The sequence below is a fragment of the Dermacentor albipictus genome, chromosome 2 (genome assembly GCF_038994185.2).
Source record: "Dermacentor albipictus isolate Rhodes 1998 colony chromosome 2, USDA_Dalb.pri_finalv2, whole genome shotgun sequence".
NCBI classification, from domain to species: Eukaryota; Metazoa; Arthropoda; class Arachnida; order Ixodida; family Ixodidae; genus Dermacentor; species Dermacentor albipictus.
This window is the reverse complement of record NC_091822.1, coordinates 165867131-165881059: the sequence shown is the minus strand read 5'-3', so window position 1 is coordinate 165881059 and position 13929 is coordinate 165867131. Positions and strand designations below refer to the sequence as shown.

The window sequence follows — 13929 nt, the reverse complement described above, 5'->3', positions numbered from 1 at the left end:
CACCTATCTGAAAGGGTGATTTTCTCTTTATTTCACCGTGTCCATAAAATGTACGTTTTCTCAGAAGCCAGAGTGCGTTTTATTTTTGCAGCGATATCTTTATTCCATCATTCTTCTAGTTTTTTGGTCGCGCCCCTTCGCTTTCCCGATGCTGAGGCCACGGTTTCAGGGCTTCAGTTTGTCTATCATTTAGCACCACGGGGAAAAAAATTTAAGCAAAGCTAGCAGCCTGCGGAAGGCGGGAAGAAGGGCGGAGAAGCACAGTTATGTCTTTCCACATTACAGCCTGGAGTTGAATGAAAGGGATCCGTAGCACAATAGTGACTGGGCGACAGCAGCCGATGCCGAACCTGCGTCGAATCGAACCTTTCCGTTTTGTTTCGGAGCGCCACGCAGTCCAACGCGTGCGTTTGTTCTTCGTGTGTGTCGAAACGTAATGTGATTAATCATTTGCGGATGACGGTACTCATATTTCTATATACAATAATAAAAAGCTATTGTATCGTCGTGCCGCGGTAGAGCTTTGAGCTCATGTTTACTGCGTCCTGGGTTGGAATCGTGTCCAGGCAGTCTAAAGAAAAAAATATGTATTATAATACCGAGACCGATCAAGTTGTCCAGCGCTGTTTATTCCAAAAAAGACAACTCCCCAGCTCACGCGCGAAGAAGTAGAAGAACAGGGAAGATGATCATGGCTATGTACGAATTAAAACGACGAAGTACGTTAATAGTGCTTACAGTGTATTTATTTTATGTTGCCGCATTATATTTTTTCTCGTTTGACTTCTGTCGTGCTTGTTTCACCACCATGCCTGGTACAGAGGGCTACGGCCAAGACGAGTGAAGCGACCCATTGCGTAGACAAGGGAGAATGGGGTTGGGGGCTTTAGGCACATACCGCTTCAGGGGCCGCAGGCTAATGAATACTGATGCACTGTGTCATAACAGCGCATGCACTATTATGATGGGCCCCATCACCGTAGTGAGTGCCTTACGACGGAGCGTGCCACCTCCGCAATGAATGCTGCGTTCTTATTGCTAGGAGACTGCTCCACATGTGTCTCCGCAAGTTTACTCTGCGTGGAAAAGCGCAAGCCTTACTGCGCGTCACATTGCACCGGCCCGGATGCTCAGGAGGGAGATCTCGTGCCTCAAGAACTACGATTGGCTGATGCGCGAAGATTCGCTGGCCGCCAGTGGCTGCGGGCTCCTGGCAACGTAATGACTTTTGCATTCTTGATGACAGCAGAGCATTGCGAACGATCGAACGCTTACGAATTGGCAGCTGAGCTATGAAAGAACACCGAGCTGAAGCAACTTAGACAAATACAGTCATAGAAAGCAAAGGGAGGGTACGAAAGAAAGGAAAAAGCTATGTCTTTCAACTTCACCACCGGGGACGTCATGTACTTGACGTAGGAGGTCGATATCCATAAACTGCTCTGACCATACGACGATGGTTCGCGCCATAATGACTTGGCGGGAACCGCCGGAAAGTTGTCGTTTATGGCTTTCTTACTTGCTTGCACTGTTAAAGAACCCGAGCATCTTTAAATTCTGCGAGGTTTAGCGTTCGCACAAAACGCACTTCTAGCACTCAGAGGCCCACAGGTACATAGGTACATACCCAGGGGCCCGGTAGCCCATACAGTGTCATCACATACCGAGTAGCATCAGTTGCACATACCCAGTCGCACCTTGGGTGCACATACATACATGATACATACATACCCGGTGCACTTATATATGGACGGCACGATCTTCAGGATCGTTCCACGAAAGAGGCAGAAACAGTCGAGAAACAGGCGCACCCTATGCGGAAAAGTAAAGGGAAACTTTCTTAGAAAGATATTGCCTTTAAAATAAAGCGTGGAACAAACAAATGAACAGAAAGACCACCAGTAGAGTCCCAAGTGAGCATAGAGTTTCTCACTACATTACCTAGAGGGAAATCTGGCGCTGCTGCGCTGTGGTATGCATGGGAATGCCGGTATATTGTGGATTCGGATTGGCATCGTTCTCGTAGAGACAGGACGCCTTGAAGACGCGCTCGGCGAGTACCGTTCCATCTGTCACAATGATTCATTTTCTACTAGAACAGCACGTAAAAAGCTGTTTTAGCTTTATTATTACGCGAAAACATGTTTTGTTTAACTATGAGAACTTCTTATTGTGTGTACGACTACATGTTGCGTAAAAAGTATCAGCGGGCCGCTAAAGTTGGAGGACAGACGACAAGGTTTGCGCTCGCTTTGAAACAATTGGTCGTCTGTTCTTGCTTTTCTTCGCTTGGTCATGCATTGTGGGTGAGTAAAGATGTAATATGCGTAAATGGAAACATTTTATGAAGATTTTAGTCTGAGAACGCGTTATTTGCATAGCCATATCCACGTTTTAGACGAAGCCTCTTACAACACCAGCCAACACGAGCCTCGCAGACACATATACCGTCATTCCCATGAGGGCACGGTGCCCCCTTAAGAAACTCCCATAGACGGTGGCGCCAGATTACCCTCTAGGTGTTGTAGTGAGAAACTCTATGCAAGTGAGCGTACCTCAATGTAGAGATCGGCGGCTTTTACTTTACCCAGCCTATCTGGTCACCCACCACCCAGTAGCAGTACGGCAAGCTCAGAACTCCTGTGCATGGCGCCCAAGTAGGCGACTACCGTCTGCGAGGAAAATCGAAAATAAAGGTGTTTCCATCCATCCATCTCCGCTGGATAACGATCAGGATGACGACGAAGACGGCGAGGACACAAGGTGGCTTTGTGCATACGTAAATGGCGCGACGCATTCAGGTCGCAGTTTTGTGCGAACACGTCACCAGCTGCGTTTACGGAGTCACACGAGAAGTTACGGCTTCCTCTCGTGTCCCTCTGAAATCGAAACTTGTGCTCGTCGCCATAAGTCATGCGCTGAAGCAAACCCGATTTCGTGACGTGATAGCTAGGTCGTTAGCCAAGGCAAGACAAGATCCAAGATTCGTGTACCAGTGCTACATTAAAGGTTCTGTACGGAGAAATTTCACTTTCTCGGAATATTTCTGGCCAGGATTTCGAAGAAAAGGCAATATGCACAAGATCGTGGAACGTTTAAACGAGCAAGGCAAACCGGTCGTTCAAGAAAAAAAAAAAAAGAAAGACAGAATGAGCGCATATCTTGGAGTTTACGTGTAACAATGCGTTAGTGAAGCGGTCAAAAGAGAGCGAGCGAGAGAGAGAGAGTGAGTGAGAGAGAGAGAAATGAAAAGGCAGGAAGGAAACCATTGACAATTGTCTATGATTATTTTGTTGATTCGCGGTTTTCTTCTGATTGCTTTTTTCCCTCTCACAAAACTTTTGCCTCCTAAGCTCCAACGTTCAAATTGTTAATTCCTTTGTTTTTATGCACCTAATTTAACCTGGCCAATCCCCCACTGTGGGTATGCGCCACAACCACTCAGGACAACAACAACTAACGGCGATGCGCACAATTACATTTTCTTTCTATCTAGTTTTCTTTCTTTTTTGTAAAATTTGTTCCGGCAAATTTCTACCGGAAAATGTTGGATGTAATCGCGTAGCTGCGAGTTCGTTTTCCCGCCACGGTGTCCACAATTCTGCGAGGGCGAAATGCAAAAAAAAAAAGAAAGAAAGGAAGAACGCTGCTGTATTTAAATTTATGAATACTTAGGGCATATCAAAGGCACATATTTAGGCATATCGCAGAACCCCACGCGGTGGAAATAAAAATCCGGAGCCGTCCACTGCGGCCTGAGATGCTGAAAATGTGTGCAGTCTCGGGATGCTAACCTCCATCATGTAATTTTACCTCCTTGCCCTCCGGCAAGCCGAAGATGCCGCCCGAGTCCCAGGACTTCAAGCCGCCACCCGAGACCACCAGAAAAAGAAACTGCCGGACCATTCATTTCCATATTTCCAGACGTCTACACTACCCCCAACTGCCGGTGCTGTGGCACTCACCCGGCTGCGCTACCGCATATGCTGTGGGAGTGCCCAGCACAGTACACACAGACTAACACCACGACTCCCTCGTGACCCTGAATGTAGCGTCTGTCACACTCTTGAGACAATAGCTCACGTACTTTGCGTGTGGCCTCAATATGCGGCCGAACGAAGAACACTCAAATCTAAATCTCCCGCTCCTTTTCAGAAGAAAAGCTTTTGGGCGCGTGGAGGAGTGTTCACTGTGCCCAACGTGCCATAATATTACTTTTTAACTTTTTGAGTGAGACTGGTTTAGACGATCACCTCTAGAAGCTGTGAGACGTGCAGTTAGTGCGAAATGTGTTTGCGCATTAACTTTTTGTGACAAGATTACTTTTTGTATGGACAAGATTGCTCTTACGTTTATTGCGTCAACAGTGAGCATCCGCATATAGGACAACGTGTATATAGTATCTCATTGTACCATGACATAATCACCCGCCACCTACCTTTCCCTGCATTTCCCACTTCCCCTTTCCCTAGTGAGGAGTAGCAGGCAAGAGGCACGCTCTCCAGGCCGACCTCTCCTCCTTTCTCTTCATTAAATTTGCTCCTCCTCCTCCAAGACTCTCTCGTCGAGGTTGCATGGGGCTCTGCGGAGCTCCGCCCTCGACGACCAAACCTGGGCGACCCAGCACGCCCGCGAGGCGACGGCGAGGCAAGCCCTCGACGTCCCTTCGTGGGAGGCTTAGGCCCGGCCATCATAAAGTGCTGGTTCTGCAATAAAAGTTCATTCCTCCTCCATTCATTAATAAAGTTTCTTCTTGTTCTTCTTCCTTGGTCCATCGCCTGCAGTGGTGGCACGTGCCATGCTTCTCGAAGACATAGAAGCAGAAGCAGAAGAAGAATAGCGCCATCGGAGAAGGACAGGACAACACACGACAAGAAGGAAATCCACTCCGATTCCGATAATGCCTGCTTCCCTCTTGGACTCTAGGAACTGGGTGAGGGGTCTGGCCCTCGCTTTCACGGTGAGAACTGCACGATGATTCACCATGACGTACGCTCGACGATTAGCAGGGCACTTGTCGAAAAAGATAATCTAAGCCATGGCGTAGCGTCACGCAGTGTTGAGTGAATCGCGTCGAGTCCTCTGTGCCCCCGGTGTTACCCCTCCCTGCCGACGTAATTCATTGCGTTAGCATAGGAGTGTCAATGCTGAAAAAAAAATGGCTGTGGCTTAGCTAAGGTTAAGCCCAGGATGCGAAGCATACTAGCCTTTATTTTAGTTGTTGAACCACTGTTTAGCCTGGTGAACTGCTGGTGCTTGGCTATACTTGGTTCGGCTAGACGAAGAAACAACTCATGCAGGCGAGCGCACGAGCTGAGACCCGGCTATGTAGCTACGCGGCCGCAAGCGAGCGCACGAGTTGAGCCTCCGCTTTTGCAGCTGTTATGACGTCATATGGTAGCTACGCGGCCGCGCGCGGCGCAGCAAGGAAGAGCGTGGTTGCGCGGCTAGTATGCTTCGCATAAAAAATGTGTATGGGTGTAAAGCGTGGGAAGCTGTTCACGTGTCAGAGGTAGGGAGGCGATGGAAGAGCGTAGAAAAGCGTGTATATGTATGTAGGCGAAGAGAACCTCTTCGGGCTACTGCCGTTGTCGCCGCTGTCGGTGTCGTGCCGCCCCGCTGTTCGACGGCGCGTTGACCGCATGCGCGCGCAATGTCAAGAGGTTGTCGAGAGGTTGTCGAGAGAAGCCGAGTGCGTTTGGCTGCAAAAACGACGAAGCGGACGCAACGACAAGAATAACGTACAGAGCGAAAGACAAGGACTGCGAAGACGACATACACAGCGCTGACTTCCAACAACATTTAATTGCGTTGCCACATCGTGTGTATATATACAAGAAAGGGCATGCATTGCCGGGACTGCGGCTTCATGCCTCTCTTTGAAGATTCTGAAGTTTTAGCGAGACACAGCTCGCAGCTCGCTCGGGAAATTGTGGAAGCTGATTTCATCGGGAAACTTGGTAGTATTTGCGTTAGTGCCCCCTCTATTGCCCTGACCCCTGGTGAAGTCACGTATCTAAACAGATAGAAATCGTAATGTTTTTTTATTTTTTTATTTTTCTGGTGATCATGCTCTTAGTTCAGTGACTGGATGTTAGAACACCCCATGTGACTGCCTTTCATTTTCTGCGCATGCCCTTTCTTGTATGTATACACACGATGTGGCGACGCAATTAAATGTTGTTGGAAGTCAGCGCTGTGTATGTCGTCTTCGCAGTCCTTGTCTTTCGCGCTGTACGTTATTTTTGATCATGGATTATCAGCTAGCTCAAGCAACCACCCTAGTGCAACGACAAAGTCTCGCTCAGTCGGGGATCCGTGGTGGAGCTGCAGGGCAGCGTTTCTGTCTTCCTCTGCTGGCACGTACTTTGGGCGCTACACCTTTACCGCTGAGCTTGTATAACACTCGGCTGAGCGTAACAGACGGTAAACGCGGAGCTCACGCTACCTTATATTTCAATGGGCGCCGACTATGGCAAACGCTATGGCAAACGAAACTAAACGTGTCTATCCACTTTTGTATGCACCCATTTATAGTAATTTGCAGACTAATTATAACCTGACTAGATGCGCTGCCCATGACCTTCTTTTCCCCTACAGCGCGCTAATTATGAAATTTGTATTTGTTAATCGTTAACCGCGCTGGATTTGCTGCCAGTAACAGTTTACACCATGTAAATCGCCATGTAGTTATGGAATATTCTCTCCAGCTTTCGAGGCAATTGGAAGGAATATTTTCACTCATGCATCAACATATTCATACTCGTTAGCTACGTTAGCTGTGTCCATTAAAGCTTTTCTTTTGGATTAGTCCTAATTTACTCGATGTTCTATATTTGTTTTTACTGCCTTTCTTCCTGAATTTTCCATTGGATTACGTGTAATTGATCTGATACGTTCGTATTGTATATAATAATATTGCTTAACCATCTTGTATTCATTTGCCTAAGCTGTTTGCGTTTGTTCATTGAATTACTTTCTAATCTGCCTGTTTAGTTGTCATAATTGCTGTTTACGGTACCATGGTCCAGTCTCCGATTTTCGCAATCTTTACTAATTTACCTGTGTTTCGGACTTTCTGAATCTAACGAAGGAAAACGATGTCATTTGATATGATTTGACCCCTAACTGAGCAGGGGCGGTATTTTCTGTCGGACGCGTCAGTGACTGGGGCGACAGCGCTTCTCGCGCAAGACTTGCTTTGCTCATCTCCGCTCTATACGTTGCAACGACGATGCTCTTCGTCGGGCGGGAAATGGAGAGTGCCAGGGATTTGACATAAGTGACGCTCACTTTACATTTGAGTTAAGGCAGCCAAAGCATCACTGTAGCCTGTCAGTTATCTTGTGCTTAACTTGTACGTCAGGGTCTTTTTCTTTTTAGTTTTCTTTATTTGTGCATCGCAGCTCGTTGATATGCCATGGCAGGTCACGCAGTATTTTGCTCCCCATGCTCCTTATAGGTGGTGATGGTTCTGGCCCTGGGGATACAGATGACCTTCATGTACAGGATGGCGATTCTGAGCGACGCAAATAGTAAGCACATGTAGCGCCACCACCCCTTCTACTATGACTACTACTACTACTAATAGTACTACTACTACTGCTGCTACTATTACTATTACTACTATACTGCCTACTACTACTACGAATACCAATAACTACTACTAATACAAATAATTGGCGCGAAGCACGCCCGCATGTCTGGATCTCCTGGGGCTTCAGCTCTGTTCTGATGGCGGCTAACATCGGGTTCATCATCACTTGGATGGTCGCCGCAGCCAGGGTGCGTATACCGCTATGGAGAAGCATGAATTCACGATGAACTGGTACAACAACAAGAACAACAACAACAAAAACGCGGTCATACCAAACAAGTACGACTATGACACCACCAACAATAACAACATGCCGACCCGCCCCGATGGCTTAGCTGATATGGAGTAGCGCTGCTAAGCGCGAGGTCGCAGGATCAAATCCCCGTGGCGGTGGTTGCGTTTAGATGTGTGCGAAATGCCAAAAACGCCCGTGCCCCATGCATTGGGGGCGCGTCAAAGATCCGGAGTCCTGTACTACGGCGTGCCTCTTAATAAGATCGTGGTTTTCGCAAGTAAAACCCCAGAATCATTTCATTCACAACATGCGGATAGAAACAAAGTAGATCATATCGTGGTATGACCTCTATATGACCAGCGTACCCGTGGCACTTTAGGCAACCTGGAGAGATATCCCCAGATAAAAAGCGGTCTTAAAATGCATACCGATCCCGAAGACAGCGCAGATAGAAAAAAAAAATAGAGCAGTCCGGCGCTTATGCTAATCCCCTTACCCGAGCGGCGACGGATAGATAGCCGCGCGCAGTGCGCATGCGCCATTCTCACCACGAACTATCTCTCTCATGTAGGCACTCTTTGATCGTTATAAAGTATAGGCTAAACCACTTTCCAACTTTTTTTTTTTACTAGACAATAATATCATGGACATCTGAGAGTAGGATTACGTGTCTGCCCTGCACTATTCTTTTTTTTATTGCGATAGCAATTATGTCGACACTCCAGGCTAATTTCCACCATCGCCGTCGCCGTCGGCGTGGTGTTCCTTATAAAGAGCAAGCGCGACAGCATCACGGTCGCGCGCCGTTTTCTGTAGGCGCGAGCGAAGGTTGCGAGGTCGAGACGAAAAGGATGGTGGCCTGATGCAGCGATGTCTTCTTGCGCTCCCAAGGGACGAAATCATGGACGGTGCGCGCTGTCTTCTGACGATCGCAAGGCGAGAAGCGGGGAGACGTGCGCGCGATAGCGCGGGTGTGGGGGTGAAAGGTGGCCGGTTAGTGCGCATATCCGTTCCTACTCCAGCTGCGGTGGCTTAGCAGCAGCCGCGCACGTCCTATCTTAGAGGCAATCTGTCGTGGGTTTGAATGCTAGCCAACCGAAGATAACTGATGGCTCTGTGCGCGCTGTGTTTTCGCGCGCCTCGTTTGCGCTGAAGTGAGAGGCAACACGAAGATGAGTTCGCTCGCCGCAGCTGCCGCTCTTCATCACGCCAGCGTTATGATCTCGAGTGTCTGCGGTCAACGAGTGAGATATATATTCGTGTTTGCCTGTGCGCGCGTGACAATGTCCGTGGTAATTTAGTTAGCAATCTAACGTTTACAGCAGTTTAAGCAGCGATGAAGACGAAGACCGAACGCTAAACCCTTAATGAACCAAATAACGTTTTCTCTCTCTCTCTCTCCTAGTGTATGCCGACCTTTTCTTGTCTGCATCCTGTTTCTGTCTTAGCCTTTCCCGAGTAGTGTATTTGGATTTCGGAATGTCCGACGCTAAAGAGCCGTGTACCCGTATATTTTCATTTTCTTTTCTGTTAAACTAAATATAGAGAAGCGTGAGCTGACATAATTCCGGAAGCGTCATCTGTTATTTGAAAATTCTTGTCGCAAGACAATAGTTGTTCAAAATGAGCCGGGGAACAGTGCGAAGCGACTTCTGCTCATATCTGCGCGCAGGACAACGTGCGATGGATGACGATAGGCCTGACGGGCGTTTCGGTGCGCCTCGTGGGCACGGTCGTCTACATTTTCCTCCGCGAAGTGAAGGCCGAGCTATCGGTGAGACACTCAAGGCTACGCTACGCATCGCTGAGCTGTTCTGCTGTCTAACCACCGCGAAATCCTGTTTCAGGCGTGGAACCTTTCCGAAATGGCCGGCGACGATTCGCGTAAAGAGGTGAGCGCTCAAGACCCGTCTCGCGATGGTGTAGCATCTGGCGAATACGGCACAGTCGCACTGTCAGCACACAAAGCGAAGTTGAAAAGAAAAAAAAAGGAAACGATAAAAGTGCGAATGATGGATTTGCAGTTCAAAAAAAAATTAAATTATGGGGTTTTACGTGCCAAAACCACTTTCTGATTATGAGGCACGCCGTAGTGGAGGACTCCGGAAATTTTGACTACCTGGGGTTCTTTAACGTGCACCTAAATCTAAGTACACGGGTGTTTTCGCATTTCGCCCCCATCGAAATGCGGCCGCCGTGGCCGGGATTCGATCCCGCGACCTCGTGCTCAGCAGCCCAACACCATAGCCACTGAGCAACCACGGCGGGTATTTGCAGTTCAGGAGGAGCGCGGTCGTGCGTTAGAAAAGTTAGGCAAGTCTTGCGCTTGCAATGTGAAGCGGAATAGGACAAGCTAAGGTCACACAACTTGACGAACAATGTCCGGATTAATCAAGGGAAGATGAGACAGCCACCCGTTCGTAGCAGTTGCTAGAAAAGAAACCGCAACCGGTTCCTTGAAAGAAAAGCCTCGCAGTTGTGAAATTCGTCCTGGTCCGAGACTCGAACCCTGGATTGCGCATGGCATTAAAAGGACAGGGAGACAGGATAACACAGAGCGATATTGACTCTCGTATACGGCTTGCATCTACCTGCAAGTTTTTCCCCGCTTCTGTTATTTACAATGTCATATGAGTGAAATTACCAACGCCTAGTGGAGTCATGTCAAGTTGCGGGACACTTCACACACACAAAAAAAGCTTGCCTATTGGTATAAACACAAAGACAATTTTCCCGCAAGTACTAACGACAATGACGTCACTTCTTTTATATAAAATATAGCGTCACTTTCTTTTTCTTTTTTTGCTAGGAAGTGTCGCTTTCTGCGCATAGATGGCGCTAAGCCCTATTAAAATCCGATGTACCGCCATGTTTTGAGCACAGGGGCATCAGTCTAAGCATCGCTATATCGCGCTTACACACCTTAGCGCGATCATAATCAAGTGTGGACAACCCTCCATTAACTACACGGCGTCGAGCACCATTGCAAAGTCCCGTCGTGATATGAACAGTCACGTTGATCACCAAGTATGAATAAATTGATAGTGAAATAATTAAAGTGATAGCGATAATTAATTGATCGTGAAATTAAAGTGATAGTGATAATTAATTGATAGTGAGACGGTGCGAAATAATTGCCGTAATAAAATGAATGCCCGCATCGGTCCTGGCGATTACCATTGAACTACCATTCAAGTAAACTACGGCCAGACAAGATAAAAATATAATAATCTACCGTTTTTTTGTGCCGGAACTACAATCTGAATGCGAGGCACACTGTGCAGCGAGGAACTCCTGGAATAATTAATGTTGTCCACACCAGCGGCGCTTCCTTATATGGTGCTCCTAAATATAGGCGCAAGGGCGCGTTTTTTTTTTTGTCATTTTGCATTTCGGTTTCATCAATATGCGGACGCCTCGACCGGAATAGGATTGTCCACCTCGACCATGTGCAACGCGACATCGCCACTTAAGCTATCGTCGGGGAGGGTCGCCAGAGAAGTGCCGATGCATGTTACCTGAAAAACATTTGTGAACACGTGCACGAGAAAAGAAAAAAAAAAGTAAATAAACGCCAGTTCTTACGGTGTTCGGGCAAGTGTCTGTCATTGCGGTGGTGCCTTTACACAACGATGGCCAACCAATTGCCCCAGCCATACATGTCGTCAGCACTTGCTTTAAACTTGGGTGCAACAATTTAATTCTGGTTTTATTTTAAATATTGGTGCTGCGGCTGTGCGTGTAGACGACATACCTGCCGCATTGCTTTTCGTAGGTTGATTGAGTATTTCTTGCATGTCAACAGCTTCTGTTTGAAGATGTATGGCTGTTTCCTGTTGGGATCATGTTTGCGATAGAGGTGAGTACTCTGTTTCAGCTGTTCTCTTCTTTTGCTTTCTTTTTCATGCTGATAAAAAGAACAATCGCTCTCCTTCGACTCCACCGATTCGTCCGCTTCTCGAAGCACAGACGATGATAGAAATTCACCGCGCTGACTTGTGCTCGCGTGCAGCGGTAATTCGAGCGCACGCAGATACACGGACCTGTAAAAAACATGCCCGCTCTGCGAATGCTATAAATGCAATTCACGCAGTCGCGTAAGCCGCTGCGCGTTTCCGAGTAATGGTGTGATCAGTTGTATGCTTTCTGGAATTTCTAGTGATCGCCTGCTGTAAGTAATAAAATTCCAGTTCTTGAGCAAGAATACTCGCAGAGGTGGACATTAAAACTGCGCGAAAAGATCAAACGCTTATTCAACTAATGAAACGGTATGCACTAAAAAACTGTTCAGTAAAACGAATAAACAACTTCTCGCAGAACTTCTCCGCTTCGCTGGAATCATTTGTTGAATGTATTAGTACTGTCAACTTTTATTGAAATTCGAGTCCAAGTGGTGTACACTCTGAGTTGATAATATTGCCCTGTTCGCGTATTCATTTGTCATCTATGTCCAGTGTATTGCCATGTTTTTTTGTTTTTCTCACTTTTGTATGTATTATTATCTTTGCAATTATGTCAAGTAATTAGTTTAAATTTACTTCTCTTGTTTGTATTCTTAGTATCCACTCCTGCATGGGCCCGACAAGGGCCTGCAGTATCTGTAAATAAGTAAAAATAAATAAATTTGTTGTAGAATGAATTGAACGAAAACAATATCATTCAGAAGATGTCCAGCTCTTGTGCAACAAGATATGCAGCACATCAGTGAGGAGATAATTTCCAACATTCCGCTTTCCAATACCAATAATGTTCACATCTCCATGCATGCGCATTGGTTATAAAAACAAGTGGCTCTTAAGTGACTCAAGCTACATAGCTAATGTAACGTTGGTGTCACTCGTTTCGCGTCTCTGCATAACAAACAAGCAATCAAGGCGTCACAAACACTGAAATGTTACCTCTGTTCAAACGTAACGGTGTGCATGTGGCATTTAATCATGAAATGTGCACTACTATGCATATTAACGTGACTACAGACTGCAGTGCTTGTGCTTGAGGGAGCTCGCTTTATTGCAGTATAGGGGCAATTCATGGAACATGATCATCAGGAGTTATGAGAGAAGTTCTTGTGCAAATTTGACTGTTGCTCTGCTGTGGCGCCTGCGTATTCGACACGTGTGGTCTAGAAATGGACTCGTGCGAGGAGAGCCTCGCGTATCGGTCACAGGGATGGCCAATCCGCGCCCACCACCTTTGGCCACGGCGGGCCCACTAGGAACAGGAAGCGAGCACCATTGCACACCCACTAGCTGAATCACAAGTATAGCATAACAATAATATTTGGGGTTTTACGTGCCAAAACCACTTTCTGATTATGAGGCACGCCGTAGTGGAGGACTCCGGAAATTTTGACCACCCGGGGTTCTTTAACGTGCACCTAAATCTAAGCACACGGGTGTTTTCGCATTTCGCCCCCATCGAAGTGCGGCCGCCGTGGCCGGGATTCGATCCCGCGACCTCGTGCTCAGCATCCCAACACCATAGCCACTGAGCAACCGCGGCGGGTGTAAGTATAGCATGCAAGTTTTGTAGGGCGTCTATAAATGTAGCTTACGCATTTCATTACGTCCATTTCTGTGCCCTACGGGGCCCATTCACCCTCGTAAGCACTCGTATGACGTTTCACGCAGCCCTTTGCGGCCCCGTCCTCGATAGAGCCCACACGGGGTCGCTTCTTTTTTTTTCTTTCTTTATCTTTTACGGAGAAAGGGGATTCGTTCACGCACAAAGCCCAGTTGCTTGCACAGCGCTTTGAAACGACCCGCCCAAGACGCCCGGATGGTTTGTATTCGCAGTGTGGTTTCGTGGCCGCAATGGCCAGTTACACCGAGAGGTGCAAGGCGGCGATCGACGCTAAGGTGGAGGTGGAGGTGGAGAAGCCAAGAGAGAAGACTGGTGACAGCTCCTCCCCCGGCGCCCTCGCAGCTGGCACGAGCAACTGATGACGCTGTGTACATGCATGTTAGAGCCAGTGGAGACGCCACTGCTTCGACAGACAGCTCCTTCATATTTATTTGTGCTGGCAGTGGCGCGAGAAAGCTTGCAGAGCACGACGGACGTGCGAACAATTAAAGCGTGAATTGTTTCAACCTTGAAA

General features: G+C 47.5%; 1 protein-coding gene across 1 annotated transcript; it reads left to right on the top strand.

Annotated features, from left to right (window-relative positions):
- The first annotated feature begins 4809 nt into the window (after nucleotides 1–4809).
- LOC139055605 (uncharacterized) lies at nucleotides 4810–13929 on the top strand. The gene is made up of 7 exons (XM_070533124.1): nucleotides 4810–4960; nucleotides 7463–7535; nucleotides 7691–7785; nucleotides 9505–9606; nucleotides 9680–9724; nucleotides 11638–11691; nucleotides 13628–13929. The coding sequence occupies exons 1-7, from the start codon at nucleotides 4901–4903 to the stop codon at nucleotides 13772–13774; spliced, it is 576 nt and encodes a 191-aa protein (XP_070389225.1). The 5' UTR covers nucleotides 4810–4900; the 3' UTR covers nucleotides 13775–13929.

Bases quoted from the DNA above. Each gene is read 5' to 3' on its own strand.
- LOC139055605 (XM_070533124.1), top strand. From the start codon at position 4,901: ATGCCTGCTTCCCTCTTGGACTCTAGGAACTGGGTGAGGGGTCTGGCC. The intron at 9,725-11,637 runs GTGAGCGCTCAA...GCATGTCAACAG, and splicing joins GCGACGATTCGCGTAAAGAG to CTTCTGTTTGAAGATGTATG. The intron at 11,692-13,627 runs GTGAGTACTCTG...TTGTATTCGCAG, and splicing joins GGATCATGTTTGCGATAGAG to TGTGGTTTCGTGGCCGCAAT.